The sequence below is a fragment of the Panonychus citri genome, unplaced genomic scaffold, assembly GCF_014898815.1.
Source record: "Panonychus citri isolate SS breed McGregor unplaced genomic scaffold, ASM1489881v1 Contig00139, whole genome shotgun sequence".
Lineage (NCBI taxonomy): Eukaryota > Metazoa > Arthropoda > Arachnida > Trombidiformes > Tetranychidae > Panonychus > Panonychus citri.
Window position 1 is genome coordinate 781,623 of NW_026515544.1, and position 20,709 is coordinate 802,331.

The window sequence follows — 20,709 nt, forward strand, 5'->3', positions numbered from 1 at the left end:
CAAGTGAGTGAGATTAAATTATTGTTTATTAAGTTAATCAAGATAATCTTGATTCTTTCGATGGAAATAAACAAGAATCAAGGTTTAGATCAAGTTTGATTCGATTTTCCTTTTCAAGGTGAAAATTGTGATCAATTTGCTCTTTAATTGTTTTTCTAGTCAATTAACTGACTGATTGATCTGTTTACTATCAAAAACCAAATGAGATGCTCAATGTAACGAGATGATTAGAGATTATTACATGAGGAACAATTCAGACATTAAGAAAGATCCTGATCGATATACCAAAAGTTCATGAGACTCACATGTGTTGTGTGGATAAAAGCACCGGAGGTGATGCATGTAGAGGAGATTCGGGTGGGGCTTTGATGTACAAAAAGGATGGACGATGTTACGCCGCGGGCATCGTCTCAGGTGCTTTCGATGAATGTGGGGACCCGAGAACTCCCGGATTCTATATTCTAAGGTGACTAAAGATGCTCAATTCTGTGATTATTGAAGGAAAGGCCAATCAAATATCCGATTGGAAAATTTGTTCAACTAAATGAGAAACAATTGATCTTTCAAGACAATTAAGTGACTGAAACGTTGATTGAAAAGGAAAGAGATTAACCAAAATTAGCGCTTAAACTGAAATTCTAATTTTGATCCGATTGAGTCTTTTTTTAGATTAACCGAGTTTAGGAAATTCAATTTATTAATCAGTTCGGATTCAACTTTATAATTGTACTTTATTTTGACTCTTTCTTAGATATGACCTCCGTTTTAACTGTATCAACCTTTGTTGAAGGTTACAAAAAGTATTACAAATTATTAATTTCATTACTTAGATCAGTCTATTGTTAGTTTTATATTTGATTTTGTTTATGCATAAATTAAATATACTTTGTATATTTGTGGGTTAATATGGATATAGATTATTGCAATTAGTTGATTAGAGTCAATTGTTTGTTGCCTTAAGAGCAGCGAGAGCAACAATCGCTAATTGTGAATCTTTGTGCCAAATTTGAGCTTTTTCCAGTTGAATTTCTGGTGAGACTTCAATTGTTTCACCGAAGACGGTTGTTGATTTTTCTATCAAATCGGGAAAAGTGATCGGAGTTAAAGTTGTAAATGATGGTGAAGATAATGATGACGATGACAATGAAGAAGAAGAAGAAGAAGAAGAAGAAGATAAAGAAGAAAGAGAAGATTGATTAAAATTAGATGAGTCATAAATCTCATGGATATTTGTTTCCATTAATGATGAATCGAGAGGTGATGTTGATTGTACTTGAAAGGTAATTCCTTCTGGAGGAAGACAAAGAATCAAACTGTTGTCCGATGTCACCAAAAGGTTAGAAGGCACTTGAATTACGTTACCATTGGACGGAATTGTAATTAAATTGACTTGACTTGATTGAAATAGATCAGTAACATCACCATCATCATCGACAATAACATTACCCTCGTCATCATCACAATCGCCACTGAAATCATTAGACATTGAGATGAGGCGAGAATTTAACTTTATTTCATTGGAATCACTTTCAATTGAATGATCACTTTCGATAATTTCCAAGTGACTCTCAGGAATCAAGAAACTCATGGTGATTAAAGGTGAACAAAACAGAAACAAAAAAGTAAACAAAAAAAAGCGAAACAAATCAATCACTTGTTGTAATTAACTAATCTCATAATTATCACAAAATCTTTTCTCAAATGATTATCTCATTGATTTGAAACAATTGGAGCAAAATTAGACTGATTGTTGGCGAGACAAATATTAATATAAATGGAGAGAAAGGCCAAATGATTAATCAACTAATAAATTGTAATCACAAAAGTGAATCTTTAATTATGTTGATCTCAATTTCAATTCCAATTTCAAATCGAACGACACCAACGCCATCTGGCGAAGGCTCGATAACTTTACCATTATTTTTATTTTCATTTTCAATTCTTTTACTTTTATCAACATTTTATTTCTATCGTTTAAATATCGACTCTGAACTCAAGCGAATTCATCGCATAAAATTGAAAAAGCAACAGTGATGAATTAACAAGAAAAGATATTCAGGGAATATTATTCCCAATCATGATTGGGTTGAATTTCAATTTACCTTTTGTGGTGACAATCACCATTAAAAGATGGAGACACATTCATTTTCCTATCGATTTTGAATCAAAATTTTTGATTAGTAATTTTAATTGTCTTTTTTAAAAAAAAGTTTTTTTAGTTTGAAAAAGACTCGAAAGGAAAAACTTTAATCAATCTGGAAATAGTAAAAATATGAGACAATTTAGTAGATTCATTATGGACGAAAAATATTCATTATTCAAAACAATCCCCTATTGATAATTGTAAATACAAAGCATTTAATAATTTAGTCAAAATTTTGGGAAATTAAACCGACACTTTACCTTAATTTTGTAAATTGTTGATAATTACTATCATTTGCTTGTCTCAGAAGAAGATAGACAGAAGTATGATTAACTTGCAATTAAGAAAACTAAGAATGAAGTGATAATTGAATTAAGGAAGAGACATTGTAATGATTAGCAATTCAGTTTGAGAATTCACAACAACAACAACAACACAATTTAACTGTAAGAAAATTGATTATAGATGATTGAGAGGAAAATTACAGTAAATTATGTAAACGAAAGATCGAATACAAGAAATTTTCATAGACCAAAGTATCAATTTAAATTTGATTGTTTACAATTACTTGTTTATCATTTTCTTACCTAACCAGAAAACGCAATTAATTTTCTTGTTACAAAAATATTCAGGTCACTTATCGCTCTCACTCTCGGTGCCTCTCCCATTATATATCATTATGATTATCATCATATTATCATCGTCTAGAGACTACCATCCATCTCGTCCAATAGATAGTAAAAGTTGACCTGAAAAATATTCTTGGGAAGAAAATGAGAAAAAAAAATATATAATCAATTATTTCATCTTATCATTGGATTGAAATTTCCATGGATTTCTGAGTAATGAGGGAAAAGGGATTTAGATTTTTATGAAGAAAGATAAATTAACAGTGTTAATCGAATGGATAATCAATTTAACTACAAACCAAATACCTGGAACCATTAGAAGATCATTATTATTATTAATTATTACCAATGTCAACAAGAGCTTCAAACTGTCAGAGCAAAAGCAACTTACAATTGACTCTAAACTGCAAATTACATCTCACCTTACCATCATTATCATCATCACCTTTTCCCGCCTAAAAAGAAAGAAACAAAAATAAGAAGATTGGAAAATATTAACAACATTGGTAACTTGTTTTGCTTATTTTTTATCGAACATTTTTTGCTTGTAACATGTTCAGTTAATGGAAAGATAGAGGAAAAAAAGATTAAGATGAGCAAAAATTATGCTTCCGAACTCGCATAGACCCTCATCATCATTTTTCGGTCTTTCTTCATCATCTCTCTTCCTCTTTCTATTTTTCTGTCTTCACTGTTACTTTCTTTTTAAGAGTTCATCTTAAAGATTACCTAAGAGATACTCTTCTCTCAGCGGGGAACCTGAGGCCAGTTTTCTTAGACTTTCTTCTTAATGTATTTGTCTACGCCTAATATAAAATTATGAAAAGTAGAGAGAAAAAAGAGATTGTCAGAAAGTAAATTTACTTACCTTTTGTTAGACATTCAGGTAGAGAAGAAGAAGAAGAAAATGAAAATGATGATGATGATGATGGAGGAATAAAAAGCCCAAGGTCCGTTGTTTTTAATCATCACGATCAAAACATGTAGAATAAAACGAAGAAGATACAACGTAGAAAGTGGGTAGAGAATGAAGGAGGAGGAGGTTATCCAGGTAGAGAAACAGAGAAAGAAAGAGAAAACGAATAGGCCCAAAGGGAATATTGCGACCTGAATTTGACACAATTGTATTTACCATAATAACCAATGAAAGAGAAATTGTTCCTGATAGTAATAACAAAGCGAAATAGAAGAAAATTAACATTAGATTGATAATTAAAGTTGCCCCTTGTGAAAAGCCTCATTATTATTAATAAAAAAAACAGAAAAATAAGGATAGAAGAGGATAAACTAATCCCTCTTGAAATTCACTCTTTGTACTTACCTTTAGCCAAACCGATTTAGTTTCTTTATCCCTCTCCATGTGTCTTTCACTGCACTATAATTATCCAACTAAATAATTATCCAAATCAATTAGAAATCGAGAAGAAGCTGATGTTTAGTAACAATTAGAGTTCAATTCATTTCGAAGAGATTTATTTCTACGATTTCACAGAGACAAACATGAGGATCACATTAAAAGAATAGAAAAAAAAACGATTAACATTTTTCTCTTTTTCTTTTCATTTGAATTTTTGGTTTTTCTTTTTGTTCTATTCTCTTTTTTCCCCTTTTCCCCTTTCGGTAGACATTTTGACTCAGAGATGTAAGAGGTCAAGTAAAGATCGTTTTTTAATCCAAGTGATCAGTTAATTATATTCTTTTTGTTTTAATTCCAATCCAATGGTCACTTGTTGGTCATTTTACTTAAAAAGACAAGTTTCACTTTCTGTTTATTGATAATTTGATTAGAATCCATTTTCTTTCAAAGTGATGTTAATCTCTCGCACCAAGATTAGTGAAACAAATTCGTTTTTTAAACATTCCAACATTGAATTTGTGATCATCTTCATCTTCATCATTAACATTATCATTAACATCATCATCATCTATCTCTCTCTTGAAACCAACCTTAAACACCTTAGGTTAAAGGTAAGCAATAGTTTGTATACATTGAGAGACGAAGGTAAAAAGCCCGGTAATAAGTTCACTTTCTTTTCTCTCTTTCACTCATAATCCTCTTTCTTTCTCCTCCTTATTTTTCTTTCTTCTCTTTCTTAAACCGGTTTATCTGGTACCTTCTCTTTCTTACCTTTCTAAATTTTTCTCTTTTCCCTCTTTCTTTTCTCTTTTTCTTTCTTAGATACTTTCTTTTTTGGCTTTTTCTTCGTCTTCTTTTTTCTTTCACCAAACAACAACAACAACATCAAGATTTCCCAAGAAAGCTGAGAGTCCAAGCTCACGTTAACACCGAACCGATCTCATAAAAGACTTTACTTACCTCAAGTGAACAACAGCAGATAAACAACATCAAAATCTTAATCTACCTTTTGGTTTAAATAATTATTTCTACAGTTTCCTTCTATTCTCTCTCCATTTCATCAACATGCATGATACTTGTTACTTGAAACTGAGTTAATTGTATCTCTTTTTAAAACAAAATCTTTAATTTTGTGCAAAAATTTTCCCGTTCAAAAGACAAAAAAGAAAAGTGAATTCTTTTTTCTTTTCATCAGGTGTAAATAATTGGAGAACAAAAAATTTTGGTTAACCTCGTGTGGAAATTGGAACTTAAGGAAAGAGATAAAGGAATATCTGTGTTATTCTATCCTTCGCCCTAAGGGCTGGAAACAATTTCACCTTAGATCAAAAGTCAACTAATTAGTGGTAAATCTAGTGATAAGATTATTAACTCTCTCTTTCTTTTTTTGTTCTCTTCTCTCATCTGTTTTTCTACCTTTCCATTGGTTATTGTGTCTTTTTCTAGTTAAATCTTATTCATATCTTTGTGCTTGTGTCTTGTGTTCTCAATCATTAACCCTTTCTCTTTCTTCACATCACGATGTTGGTCAATCTAATTAAGTTATTGTTCTTTGTGAACTTAATTGCTTTTTCCAAATTCACTGTCAACTGTCAACTTGATTCCATTGAGGAATCTGTTCCAACCACTACAAGTGAACCTAATCTATTGGACTTATCACCGGGCACATCAACTTCAACTACCACAGTTAAACCATCGACAGTCAGACAAGGTAGAACTCCATCAACACCCTCATCCCCATCATCGCTAATACCTTCATTTAAATCCTCAACGACGACTACACCTCAATCGGACGACATTGTGACATCTACCTCAAAACCAAATGTTACTTCAACTGAATCTAGTGAAATTGATCCAGAAAATCGTAAAGGAGAAGCAGAAATCGATATTGAAAATGATAAAGAATCAGAAATAACATTACCAGTAACTGTGAATCCAAGTAATCTTGAAATTAAGAAACCTGAATCGACTGAATCACAAAAGAATTTATTCTTAAAAGTGAAGATAAATTATTAGAAGATCCAAGTGATCAAACTACTACAATACAACCAGAGAAAATAATTGCAAAAGTATCAACATCAGAGGAGCTTGAAAAAAGTAACAATGATAATTCATCTAGTTCATCTACCGAATCGTCCACTTCGACTACGACTTCAACCACCTCCACAACTACAACTACAACAACAACAACTACATCAACTAGTAAACCAGAGATATCACCACCTGATTTCCTGAATGACGAAGAACTCGTTCCAAAAGATAGTCCTGATAGTCGTGAAAGTCGAGCTAATTCAGCTCTTCGAAATGGCCATGAAGGAAAGAAGGACGAAACAGAAGATAAAAAAGAAGAGGAAGACGAAGAAAATAAAAGTGAAATGAAAGAATCATTGAATAAGCCCGAGGGCTCATCGTCAACCGGATCAACCGAATCGTTGTCTTCATCTGATTTATCCTTTGATTCGTTTGATGATCTTGATTTAGGTAATCTTACATTACCAAGTTTCGAAGAAAATTCTGTTGTCGATCTTCTCCGTGGCAATGATTCTGCCAATGAAACACCATCGTCTCAGGATAAAAGTTTTTCTGTTGAAGGTTCGTCAGGCTCTGGTTTATTGGTTCGATTGTTTCAAGGACCAGATCGATCTAAATTGCCTGTTGATTCAAGATCTGAAGATATCTATCGCTATCTTTCCGGAATAGTTGATAATGAGACCTCGGTAATTGGTAAATCAATCTTACCTCATGTAATCCAGTTAGGCTACAAAGTTCATATCGACGGGAAATGTTCAAAAGCAATTCTCGCGATATCAAATGGAGTTAAAGCTAAACGTTCATGGGCCTTCCAATTTTTAGATTCGTATGGTCAACGAGGAGATGGCTTTTTGGCTGGAACTTTGAGCTCTCTTGGTAATTTTGACCAATGCTTACAAGTTCGAGCAAGTGATGATGCCATTGCGGAAGAAGACGAATTCACTGGTAAATACTGTTTAGCTCATGTCAAACCACCACTTCCCGAACCACCGAAAGATCAACGGGCTCATTTCAAATCATCTTTATTCAATTATGCTGGAACTGAACTTGAAAATACTTATCTCGAGGAATGGGGTTCATTTGCTCAAGAATTATATTCAAACTCTTATACCGTAGGGATGTGTATCCCTTCAGTTTGCCAATCTAAAGATATCGCCAAAATACTCAATGAATTGGCAACTCCATTTAATTTCACGGTTTCCTTCAATTCTCGCTGCACACCAGAAACAAATTATTGGGAAGCCCAATCCCCACCAGAATATGCCATATTCATCTTGTGCCTCCTTGGACTCATGGTGGCTTTTGGAACATCATATGATTTGTATATTAGGAAGAAGGAAGAAAATTGCCTTGGACGATTATTTGCCGCTTTCTCCAGTATTTCTAATACAAAGGCACTTTTAGGCCATAACAAGACACCAAACGAAGCAAAGAAAGAGAAATTAGCTAAAGAGAGACAAATAATGGCTGGTCAATCACTCTCGTGGATTCATGGACTCCAGTTTCTCTCTGTTTGTTGGATTATAATCGCAAATGTGTATCAACTTGGTGGCTTACCAATCACATACTTGCTGAGTAAGTGCAATCAAATGTCACCATTGTGTTTTCAGATGGACGAACTATAATGTTACTTGATGAAAAGAATTAAATTCAATTATTTAATAATCATATTCTTTAACTCGGTACAGAAAATTTGCACATGGACTTTCGATCACAAGGAGGATCAATCATGTTCCAATTCATTTTAAATTCATGGGACTACATGGCTGAACTTTTCTTCCTTTTGAGGTAAGTTGAACAATCAAAGGACAATTTAATTTTTTTATTAAAGATGAAAAGTACATCAGTCAATTAAATGGATCAAAGATCTTGTTTTTAAGGTTAATTTGTGCAAAAGCAATGAAACAATCAAAAGATCCGTTGCTACTTAGGTCCGTTTTTACAGCTCTATTTGTGTGAATCAATTTAACCACTTTAATTGTCGACGATAACAAAGACTATTTAAGTCAAATTTTTCAGGTAGTAGACCGATAATATGTGATATTAATGTATTTAATTAGTCTGATTTATAAGAAAATCACGGATCACAATTTAGTCTTTCATTATCTATTGTGAATCTTTATATAATTTAACGATTAAGGATTTTAATTTAGTTACTGTTAATGACTTTGAATAACAATAAGCCGGATTTGATAATCTGATTGAACCTCTTTCATCTCTCTTCAGTGGATTCGTCTTTTGTCTTGGTCTATTGGGAGCTCGAGAACGTAAACGTTGTCCAACCTTTGGCCGCTTCTTTATTCGTACTTGGCTATCTTATGTTCCTTCAATTATTGGTATCATCTTGATTACACTAATCGTCTTCCAATGGTCATGGCAAAATGGTCCTTCCTTTAGTAGAGCGGAAAGATTAATTGTTGAACCATGTAATCAAAATGGAATCGCCAATATATTTTTATTCAATAATTGGTTACCTATTAATCAAATGGTAAGTTAATTATGTTTCTTAATTTCCTCCTTTGTTTTTCCAATTGTTCATTAAAACTGTTTTCAATCAATATCTGCGATAAAAAATTGCATCATCTCAGAGGTAACAGATCAGTTAATTACTCTAACGGTTAATCTATTCGGATGACCGATCAAGCAAAATTTAACCTCTGTACTTGAATCTTCATTACCAGACAGGTAAATCTTAATTTCCTGTCTAATTAATTTTTCGATCGAAAATCTTAATCACATCTCTTACATTACATTTTTAATTACTTGATAATAACTAAACTGTTATCAAGTAATAAATGTTTAACCCTTATAATTAACTCAATCATAAAATTTTGTGTTGATGTATTTTGAGTTATCCAATTAAGAATCATCCAATTGTCATGGTCAGAGATGATTCAAATGAATCAATTTAATTGGGGAAATCTTACCAATCATATGGAAAACTATCGATTGTGTAATGGTAATGTAATTTAACCAATTGCCTCAGGGGATTTTTTGGTTAAGACAATCAACAACCTTGAATAATAAATTATCATGAATTTGAAGACATGATATCAATTGACCTGATGTGATGATGATCAACTTTACGATTTGATTGTCAGTTGATTAGATTTAGAATAGACTAGTACTTAAAAGTCAATGTGGTTAAATTTAAAAGTAATCTAACTACTGATTGTAATTAACTTTCAATTTTTCCTGGGAAACTTTTCCCTTTCACTATGAACTTTTAAACACGAAACTCAGTTGTTAGTATGAAAAGATGTTCCCAAAATATTCACAATTTAGCTTCAATCAGCAACAATCAAGGTCAATGTTGTGAAGGTGGTTAATCATCTGCATGTTAATTAGTTATTTCATTTATTTATTTATTAATTTATTTAGCTTCAACAATTAATACTTTCAATCACAAGAAAACCTGATCAGATTGGCTCAGGTCATCATCATAATCATGGACTGGATCATGATAATTTACTGATTAGTCATTTAATTAATTTGTTTATATCAAATGATGAAAATATTTTCAATTTCAAAGTTTAAAGGTAAAAGTGAAACTGAAAGTGTATTTTGACACCAAAAAGGGTGTGAGTCATTCAAAAGACCAGTTTAATTGTTAATTATAATCATTTTAATCACGCATATAAACAGCCAAGGCTAATCAATTTTTAATTATGTCTTAATTGTAACTATCAAGCTCTAAGCTAATTGTAAACATTTAGCTTTTACCTTTTATCTTTTAGCTTTTATCCTTTTACTTTTTATTTATTTACTCATTCACATAATCAAAGGTCAGTTAGTTTGATTACCAAGTTTGTTGATGCTTTCAGTTTATTTATCTCACCAATAGTTAATTTAATTAACTTGCAATACTAAATAGTAACAATCAACAGATCAGTTGTAACCTCTAATCAATTAATTGTATTTACGTCAGTTATTTTATCAACAAGATTCATTGATCAGTTCAGTTCACTATCTAACTGTCAACTACACAATAATACAATCAATTAATTAGTTAGCTGACTCTTGGTCTAAATTGTCATCTTTTTGCCCTTAGGACTTTTTATTTTTGTATTAATTGAATACACGAAACCATTGCTGATGTTATGATTCAATAAAATTACCAACACGGTACAATTAGCTATCGATCACCTTAGATTAATTATCAGTTAATTATTGGACAGCCATTGACCTAAAATTTATTATTATAATTACATTTTTATTTGATTCTCTGATCTGATTTCTTACCTAATAATCTAGATTAATTTTATATAAGAAAATTAAATTTCTCATTTACACACCCTAACAATTAAATAAAGTCAATCACAATCACAGATAGTGAATTTTTGATTACATTGGATTGAACCAGGTTATTGTTATTAATATTAATCAAAAAGGTAAAACAATTTTAATTAATAACAGTGTGAGAAAAAAAATCAACATTAGTAAATGAACTTTTGGACAACAATCAATTATCAATAGTAATGAAATTTTAGTCTAATTGTTAACTCCACAATATTTACGCAAGAGCTAAATCTGATTGACGTTATTAACTTAAAATCCCAGTTTAAGTTAATTAAATGTTTACAATTACACTTTTCTCACAAAAATTGTAACAAGGAGCTCATCGACTAACATGAATGCTAAGCATTTATTTATCATTTTCGGTTTCTAGACTTGTTGATCGCACTTGCGATCTTATGATCAATCGTTTCATTTTTTATCAATTGATTACTTATCTCTTTCATCTCCTATTAAGTGGCCTTACGATCACTTTACACATTTCCGTTTGCCTTTTTTTCACTCTCTCTGATACCGATTCTCCTCATGAAAATTCTCTTGTCTCTTCTCTTTTGATTAACTTAAAAGTTAATTAAAGCGAGAAGATATTATCAATTAGAAAGAGAAAAGGAGATGGAGAAATTCTGAAATTTTTATTTCCTTATAAGATTTTTTCTATCATTTTTGGTTGGTGATAGTTTTAGATCTTGAGAAGCTACTAATGGTATATTTTGTATCTTCGTAGCGCTTGAGGTTCTTCAACGTTACCATCAAAATCGTGAATCGTATTAATTGTAGTGTGGTGATTATAAAATTATTTTCCAACGGCCTCTTGCCGTTTTCTTTCATTAATACCAAGGCCACTCTGAGGCCAAATAATGATGATAATAATAACGTTAACGATGAGGCGAATCAAGTAATTGTTTCAATTAAATCATTTCGAGTCAATTACCAAATTCAGGCAGGTCAACACAAAATTACATGACCAGTATTCAAGAAAACTCGTAAATCTTTCTAGATTAACCATCATATTGGTAAATTCATCCTTGATCATTATTCCCCAAGATGATCAATTTAAATTCAGTAGCATCAATAAATTTTACATCTACACAATTATAACCTTAACTGTCGGTATCAATTATAAATCAAATTGTTACAAACCTTTGATTATCTCGATGTTGATTAATTGAAATTTCCTAAGGATTAAACCAATTTGTCTCTAAATTAGCAATTAACCTTTTTTCCATATTATTTTCCTTCATTATTGAAATCGTTACATCTTTAATTGACCGTGTTTAATTTTTAAAATATTCTATTGACAATCTAAATTGTTATTTACTAGCTGTTTATTGTATGTTGATCATACATGTATGTATGATCAACATACAATCATCACTTTCGTTAATTGTTATTACTCACATGGGAAACAATTCCAGATGAAATGCTAACTCAGAGTAATCTAATTGTTGATTTGCTTCAGAATTTACGATCAATAACTAAATTTATCATCTAAATCATTTGAATGTTTTGATTTATTAATTGTCTTATTTTGACAATTCTACTCAATCAATCAACTAATTCTTTCAATTTTTTCTCTACTTACAGTGTTTACCACAAACATGGTTCTTATCTGCTCTGTTTCAACTTCAGATCATTGGTTTCATGGTTATCATGTTAATCCACCGACGACCTGCTCTCGGAATCGCCTTATCCCTCCTACTCATTTTACTTGGAATCGTTTTACCTGGTTTATTTACTTATCAATATAATTTACCACCAACAATGCTTCTTAATAATCCAAACATGCAGTTAGTATAAATTGCTTAACTAATCACTATAATATGGATTGAACTTGATTAGAAATTATTATCTCTCAGTGTGTTGATTAATCAAGGAAATTAACAAATTATTCAAAGTATTAATAATTTATTGTCATGTGAAATCAAAGGGAAAACCATTGGAATCATTTTTCTTTCATCGAAAAAAAAGAAACTGAATGAAAAACTTAATTACTTCAAGATGAATATGATAATATTACTAATAATCACCTAATCATTAGTTAGTTATTAGATAATACAATTAATCGCAATTGAATGGGCAGGTCAAGTTCATCAATCTTATAGTTCTCATCGTAGGCGATGATTTGTTTGACTTACCTGGAAATTAATCAATCGATTGCTTTTATTTTATTATAATCTCTTATTAGGAATTTCTATTTCCATGCTTTTCTGAACTTTTACTTTCCATGAACATATAATAATCTATTACTATTATTGTTACACAATCTTTATTTTATTTTTTCCTTCATCTTGATTCTTGTTACCAATGTATAATAGTTACTGTGAATACTTTGATAGACTCACCTTAAGATTAACCTGAACACTGAGAGAGATAATTTTTTTTCTCCAATTCAATTTATCATCAAGGAAGTGATAACAATGAAGTTGATTGTTGGGTTCATCTTATTGATTGTTTTCTTTTCTCTCTTCTTCCAATGTTAACAGGCAGCTACGAGATGACCTTTCAATTCAATATTTTGCAACTTATAACCACCTCTCCTCTTACTTCGTGGGCCTCCTGTTGGCTTATCTAATTTACAAGAAACCAGCAAAACCAATACTAAACAAGGTACAAAAGGATAATCTCAATCACTCAGATCTTTCACCTATCTCATTATTGTCATCATCTCTTATCCCTTTCATATAAGTTGTTGATGTTAATTTCATTTCAAACATCTAATTTAATCTTATTCTTATTTCTTTTAATTCTTTAAGGGTCTTCGACTTGCTATTTGGATTGTTCTTGGTGCCATAAGTTTATCTTCAATATTGATTACCTGTAAATGGAATGGATTTAAAGAGATTCCTAATCTAACTTCATCCATCATCTACTCAGCATTACACCGAATTGCTTTTATTTCATTCTTTGTTTGGCTTATCCATCAATTTACATTTAAACAAGGAGGTAATTAACAATCGTGAATAACAAATTAACAATTTATGGAAACAATAATTTAACAATAACAGTCTTTGATTATTGTCCATTCAAATTGGAATTGATTTTATCTTTGATAATATTCACTGTTTACTTGGTATTTGTGTGTCTCCCAAGCCTAATCATAGCAATTACAAGCTAAATTTGTCTGCGAAAGAAAGTCAAATCTATTATTAATGGTCAAACACTGACCATTATAACGGATTAAGTATCTTTTTTCAATTCCGTGTCTTTGTTACTATTTAAATGGCAATTGAAAAATGGTTATATCTTGTTAACGTAGTTAGTACAGTATAATCAATAGATAGGAAAGATTAAAATATTCAAATGATCAGCTCAAAATTTTCAACCTCCCTGTAATATTGAAGGTATGATAACAAGATTGATACTGAGGTTAAAAAACACAGGTAAATGTTAACAAGTATCACAAACAAAAGGTAGATTCCTGCAGAGGTTTCACCTTTAGTAGCCATAAATTTACCTTTCAGGTAAATAGTAAGTTGAAAAGCTTTTAAACTGACCAATAGATATTGTGTTAAATTATAGGGTTGCATTTTTATGATCATTATTGAAATTAACAACCTCAAATTAATCGTTAAATAATAATAATGACAGGTCAATGTAATAGTAACAGTAACACAGGTAAAAATGATACCAGTTTATTTTTACCTGCCCAGTTGAAAGGTATCATTATCACAGAGGTTTGGTCATCTATCTTTGATATTTTCAGTGATCTTTTGTTGATAAACTCGTTTTGAAACTAAAGGGTCAAAGGTGATGCCGTTGGTAGATAATGTCAACCTCTAACTGTGATTAGACTAACCTATTTTTTGCTCAATAACAATGACGACAATTTAAGAATAGGCAAAACCCATAGATCCCAATCACTATTTTCTTGGTACTTTAAATCATTTATCACAATCAATCACAATTGTTTCAAATTGCTGACCGATAACAATTGACCATATTTTGCTATCTTCATTTAGCTTGAGATAATTGATTGTTGAGTTGAATTTTCCTTCTTAATTCTTGATTAATCATTTATCTTTGTATTGTTGTTTCAATTATGATTGACAATGTAACCAGATTGGTCTGAGAAGCAAACCATTGATCAGCCATTGATTTTTTTCTTTCTTGATAACTAATTGTAATTGTCTTCTTGTTGATTGTTTTATTCCCCATTCTCTCAGGTATGATTGGATCATTTTTGTCTTGGAAAGCATTTAAAACACTTAATGGTCTCAGCCTTCAAGTATATTTGATACATTTAATTATTATCTGGAACTTTTTCCTCACAAAACGTGATTTAGTTGATTATCGTAACTTTGAATTGGTACGTTGATACATTATAATTATTTAAATCTACTATTTGTACTTTTCTACCTGTAATTTACTAATCATATATACGAATCTCACTTATTAATTTCTTCATTTTTTTATTTACTAATTCAGACCATTACATCATTTGGCATAATATTGGTCAGTCTATTTTGTGGTTATCTGACCTACCTGTTGATCGAGGCTCCGTTTTATCAAATAACCACGGGTTTTGTTAAATGCCTATTTGGTTGTGATCTTAAATCACGTCTTCGTGAATATGAAAATGAAACTGATGGTAATTCAAGTGATCCAATGAGCGAGGAAAAGAAAACAGCTCCAGAAGAATCCATTTGTACCGTTGATGGAGCGACTTTAGGAAACAGTGAGGTTCGAATTGAAATATCATTACCCAAGGATGAAAATTCTGCTGAAAAACAAGCCCAACAATTAACCACAGAATCAAAAAATGATCAACAGTCAGATCAAGAACAAGTTCCTCTCCAAGATCAGCCTCAGCCTCAACCACAACATCAACAGCAACCAAACGGAATCAACAACAATGGAGTCGTTATTAGACTCTGAAGCAATAAAATGACAGCGAAAATTTGTCCACAATAATGTAAAAAATCATCATCTTGGCAATTTAATCATGTCCATCCAATTATCAAAATCTAAGTGTGAAATTGATTATTCAGGGAAACTCTGATTCCTGATGCAATCTGATTCTTTTAAAAAGGTTACAATACTCACAATACTCACGTTGATAATGTTGAAATTTAATCAACTTTTGAATGGACACAGAGGACAAACAATTAATTAATGGCCCAGATCATCAATTCCTCACCCATTTATCTCAATTCTAGTTTGATATGAACAATTTTTCACTACAATTTATTTCCACTATTTTCTCATCATTTTTTATACATAGATTTTATCTCAATTTTGTATTTCAACGATCAACCAAACAAATTGAAAAATCACAATTCATCAAGACATTAATCACATCGGGAATGTGATTATGAAGTATTTTATTGTTTCAATCAATTAATTTTCATTAACTCACAGGACAAATAAAATCCAACGTGATTTAGTAAACACTATTAAGCGACAATCAACAACAATTATCTCTTAACAATTGAATCAACGTAAAAATTATTGTAACAAATTTCATTATGAAAACAAAAATGTGAACCACCAAATTAACTATTTTGTTGATTTGATTTAAATTGTGAAATAAAAGATAAATAAAAAATAATCATAAATCACTATTAAAGTTTCTTAAAATGATTCAATCAACATTAAATTGTAAACATGATTAACGTTTAATATCAAATAAATTATACAATAGATGAATAAATAACTGTTACAAAGTTGATTGATAATCAATATTAATCAAACTATTAAGAGGAACCAAATTAACATATTTATCATGTGTAGCAATTAGTAAATTGTTGAATATCTGGTGAGATGATTTTTCATCTTCTCATAAACTTTTTCATCAATGGAATGAGACTTGACATAATCAGCTAAACTCGGACAAGAGGTCAGTCGATCATCGGTTGAAGGTGACACGAGACCATCCAGATAATCAGGGCGATTCTCGGGATTGACCATTGAATATAAGGTCGGTCGATCGATGAAAATCATTTTCTTCCACAAATATTTGGGGAAAAAGTATTTAATCACCTGAAGAATCATTTTGAATCCAAATGACATATCGAGGAAAGCGATGTATTCAGCTGAAGGTGGATACTTGCGGGTGTAAATGTCCAGTATCTCCTTCAACAGGGTGATATCAACCTGAGCTCCTCGACAATCAAATATGATTGCTAATCGTTTACCACACTTGATAACTGAGTTTCTAATGGTTTCACATGACCAAAGGAAATGTTGAATTACCAATGGATGCAATTCCTTTGGTCCCGGATTAACGGACAGTTGAATGAAAAACAAGGGATGGCCTGAATTGTCAAATAGCCCGTTGGACATGAAAAGTTTAGTTGAATGAATTTCCCGAGGAATTGAATCAATTGTCAGATCAAGGATTCCATTTTCCCGTCGCCATGAACAATGAAGCTTCAATGATTCAAGAGCTGAATTAACTTTCCAATCATTTGATTCGAGAAATAAAGTTAAACCCAAATCACTATTAGCGAGCAATTTAATATCTCGAGGATCATATTGATTACTTTGTGTAATCGTTTCTAGATTAAATTGTTGCTTCAACTCTTCAAGTTTAAACGATTGACGTTCATCCTCAGTCTCAGGTCTGTTTAAATTGTTAACGAAACAAAAAATGGAAAAACAAAATCAATTAATCAAGGTTAAGATGAACAGTTTAGTTGATTAACTTGTTTCAACGTTGTTTTTATCATAATTAAAGGTCATCTTAAATTGTTTTGAGGTTTGACCGTTTGACCGATGAAATCTAATAAACCGAATCTTGAATAAAATTTTCATTAATAATCACTAAAAAGTTAATCAATAGTAATTAATTTAAGAAACAACAATATTGTAAATCTGTTGACACATATTCAATTGTTGTCTCTTCTTAATTAAACACCACAATTAATTGTTAGCAATGGTTTTTGACTACTTTCCAATTCCTAACAAAGTTGTTGAGCTAATGAATTTGAGGATCAATCAAACAGTGAGTTCTAATTGTGATTCAATCGACTAATTTTCAATTATTAATTCAATTGTTTCAGTTGGAAAACAGCTGATTCTAATTAGTTTAATGATTGTGTGAAAAACTAATCAGCTACTATGGTTATTAACTGAATTATCTGAATGACTAAATAACTTTTAGGTTTAAATTAGCTACTGATTAGTTCAGACAAATTTCATGGTGAATCTCAATGAATCGATCTGATTAATTGTAATCAACAACAGTAGAGTTAAATCGTAAAAGACTTAAAACTCCAATCATTCAATTAACAATAATCAAACCACGAAACGATTTTTAAAACTGACGATTTATGATTACAAGTAATGATTAAATTGTAAGTAAAATTAACAAGAAAATAAACACTGAATTAGAAATTTTGATTGTAATGATTAAAATGAAGAGAGAAAGTCTTACCTGATCAGTCCAGAATTACCATCATGAAAAGCAGCATTTACCAGGAAATTCATGATTCAGATAACAATCAGAAAGTAACAATTTAAATCGCGGCGTAAATAGTTTTTAAAACTCACAGAAATTAAGATGATCAATGTTGTTTTAGTTGGAAGTTATTATCAAGTGATATTCATGAAGCTTTCGTCTCAATATATTGAGAGTGAGGAGATTGAGGTGGGAGTTGAAACTCACAATAACAAGAAAACCTGATCAGATTGGCTCAGGTCATCATCATAATCATGGACTGGATCATGATAATTTACTGATTAGTCATTTAATTAATTTGTTTATATCAAATGATGAAAATATTTTCAATTTCAAAGTTTAAAGGTAAAAGTGAAACTGAAAGTGTATTTTGACACCAAAAAGGGTGTGAGTCATTCAAAAGACCAGTTTAATTGTTAATTATAATCATTTTAATCACGCATATAAACAGCCAAGGCTAATCAATTTTTAATTATGTCTTAATTGTAACTATCAAGCTCTAAGCTAATTGTAAACGTTTATCTTTTAGCTTTTATCCTTTTACTTTTTATTTATTTACTCATTCACATAATCAAAGGTCAGTTAGTTTGATTACCAAGTTTGTTGATGCTTTCAGTTTATTTATCTCACCAATAGTTAATTTAATTAACTTGCAATACTAAATAGTAACAATCAACAGATCAGTTGTAACCTCTAATCAATTAATTGTATTTACGTCAGTTATTTTATCAACAAGATTCATTGATCAGTTCAGTTCACTATCTAACTGTCAACTACACAATAATACAATCAATTAATTAGTTAGCTGACTCTTGGTCTAAATTGTCATCTTTTTGCCCTTAGGACTTTTTATTTTTGTATTGAATTGAATACACGAAACCATAGCTGATGTTATGATTCAATAAAATTACCAACACGGTACAATTAGCTATCGATCACCTTAGATTAATTATCAGTTAATTATTGGACAGCCATTGACCTAAAATTTATTATTATAATTACATTTTTTATTTGATTCTATGGGTTGATTTTCTAACATTCTATCTTGTTCCCCCATTCATCTTCATCTTTTGGTTTAGCTGGATCATAAACGGTTCTAAAAGAAAAGGAAATAATCATTAATTATCACAAATAACTAAATCTAATTCAATAATAATGCAAAAATTACCCTTTAAATGCTGGTTGGTTATCCACAAGGCGCTCATACCAACGGAAACGAAGTGTTTTTTTATTGACCCAACGATCTTTTACCTCTCTATAAATAATTGGAGAGGAACATCCAACAAGCAAAATAGGCCAAAGAGCCATTTCAATAATTGAACAATTAATTCACTAGAATTTATTAATTAAACCAAAAAACACCAAAAGACATTAAAAAAGGTAAACAAATAACCTCAAACCAACGCGAACTCTATCGGCGAGATGTACAAGTAAAGGCAAATTCTTTAAATTTCCAAAAGCGGTTGATCCGAACGAGATTAAATTTAATCAATGGTTTCAATTAAAGAAAATTACTCAATTCAAGTTAACCTTGAAAACTCGTAATGAATTGATAATATTAATTTTAAATTTCTTCCCGACAGTTTGGTGAGATTCAATTGGGAACAAAAAAAATCACAACCAAGACAAAGGTGACTCGTTGCAGGGGGAGAGATGGAGCCACAATCGAACTAGTTACTCGGCTGTGTTTTGAAAGATCCAATGAACACTTGAGCCTTCAGCCTCAGTCGAGTTAACTAGAATTCGACTGACTGTAACTGCTCAGTTACTTGGAGAACAACTGAAGACACAGTCGATTTTTCCGACTGGCAACTGAGCGACGGAATCGACTGACTTTGGGCTCTATATCATTTGTCTATATTGTTTTGTTTATTAACTGTCACTGTTGAAACTGAATTGGTTTACTATTAATTTTATTTTGTTTGATTGTTTGATTGTTTGAATTTATAGAAATGTCGGCCCGAAAGAAAGTATTATTGAAAGTAATTATTCTCGGTGATTCTGGTGTTGGAAAAACATCTTTAATGAATCAATATGTGAACAAAAGATTCAGTAATCAATATAAGGCGACCATTGGAGCAGATTTTTTAACAAAAGAATTTGAGATTGAGAATCGACTTGTGACCATGCAGATTTGGGATACTGCTGGACAGGAGAGATTCCAGTCACTTGGTGTTGCCTTTTATCGTGGTGCAGATTGTTGTGTTCTTGTGTTCGATGTGACAGCGCCCAATACCTTTAAATCATTAGACGCCTGGAGGGATGAATTCTTAATTCAAGCATCACCCCGTGATCCTGAAAGCTTTCCATTTGTTGTTATTGGTAATAAGATTGATCTTGAGAATCGAGCTGTTACCTCTAAAAGAGCAGTTAGCTGGTGTCAGAGTAAAAATCAGATTCCCTACTTTGAAACATCAGCCAAAGAGGCGATTAATGTTGATAAGGCTTTCCAAACAGTTGCCTCAAATGGTTTAGCTCAAGAAACCGAGATTGACATTTTCAACTCTGAATTCCCGGAAATCAAGCTTGATCAATCAAGACCTCAAAGTGATTCATGTAATTGTTAACATCAACACCACCAGCACTAACAACAGCAACAACAACAACAGCAAAAACAACAACAACAACAACTAACTGAATTATTAAAACTACTTCTATTATATTGTAAAAGTAGTTTTTTCCATTATATATTATATTATAAGTGTAATCACTTTTTTTCCGTGGATCAAAAAATAATAAATAATATCATCAAACTAATCACAATTTTGTGAATCATTTGATCTTCCCTAGTTAATCCCCTGAAACTTTAATCACAATTAATTACTTTCTCATTAACGCCTACCATTTTCACTTT

General features: G+C 31.2%; 3 protein-coding genes across 3 annotated transcripts; 2 read left to right on the forward strand and 1 right to left on the reverse strand.

Moving 5' to 3' along the window:
• Window positions 1-5,650: 5,650 nt before the first annotated feature.
• On the forward strand, window positions 5,651-15,860 carry LOC128393949 (nose resistant to fluoxetine protein 6-like). The gene is made up of 9 exons (XM_053354182.1): window positions 5,651-6,052; window positions 6,103-7,735; window positions 7,849-7,948; window positions 8,387-8,648; window positions 12,041-12,243; window positions 12,940-13,063; window positions 13,210-13,399; window positions 14,620-14,762; window positions 14,882-15,860. Exons 1-9 carry the CDS (start codon window positions 5,651-5,653, stop codon window positions 15,329-15,331), a joined length of 3,507 nt encoding a protein of 1,168 aa, XP_053210157.1. The 3' UTR covers window positions 15,332-15,860.
• Window positions 15,861-16,036: 176 nt separating this feature from the next.
• LOC128394129 (motile sperm domain-containing protein 2-like) lies at window positions 16,037-18,298 on the reverse strand. The gene is made up of 2 exons (XM_053354395.1): window positions 17,832-18,298; window positions 16,037-17,018 (listed from the first exon to the last, which is right to left on the reverse strand). The coding sequence occupies exons 1-2, from the start codon at window positions 17,882-17,884 to the stop codon at window positions 16,190-16,192; spliced, it is 882 nt and encodes a 293-aa protein (XP_053210370.1). The 5' UTR covers window positions 17,885-18,298; the 3' UTR covers window positions 16,037-16,189.
• Window positions 18,299-19,705: 1,407 nt separating this feature from the next.
• LOC128394132 (ras-related protein rab7-like) lies at window positions 19,706-20,612 on the forward strand. Its single transcript, XM_053354398.1, has one exon. It carries the CDS (start codon window positions 19,808-19,810, stop codon window positions 20,420-20,422), a length of 615 nt encoding a protein of 204 aa, XP_053210373.1. The 5' UTR covers window positions 19,706-19,807; the 3' UTR covers window positions 20,423-20,612.
• The last annotated feature ends 97 nt before the right edge of the window (window positions 20,613-20,709 follow it).

What these genes read in the sequence shown, in the direction of transcription:
- LOC128393949 (XM_053354182.1), top strand. Translation starts at nt 5,651, where the DNA reads ATGTTGGTCAATCTAATTAAGTTATTGTTCTTTGTGAACTTAATTGCT. An exon ending in ACCAATCACATACTTGCTGA is followed by an intron (nt 7,736 to 7,848) that starts GTAAGTGCAATC and finishes AACTCGGTACAG; the next exon opens with AAAATTTGCACATGGACTTT. An exon ending in ATTATCGTAACTTTGAATTG is followed by an intron (nt 14,763 to 14,881) that starts GTACGTTGATAC and finishes TTACTAATTCAG; the next exon opens with ACCATTACATCATTTGGCAT.
- LOC128394129 (XM_053354395.1), bottom strand. Translation starts at nt 17,884, where the DNA reads ATGAATTTCCTGGTAAATGCTGCTTTTCATGATGGTAATTCTGGACTG. An exon ending in GGTAATTCTGGACTGATCAG is followed by an intron (nt 17,019 to 17,831) that starts GTAAGACTTTCT and finishes CAATTTAAACAG; the next exon opens with ACCTGAGACTGAGGATGAAC.
- LOC128394132 (XM_053354398.1), top strand. Translation starts at nt 19,808, where the DNA reads ATGTCGGCCCGAAAGAAAGTATTATTGAAAGTAATTATTCTCGGTGAT.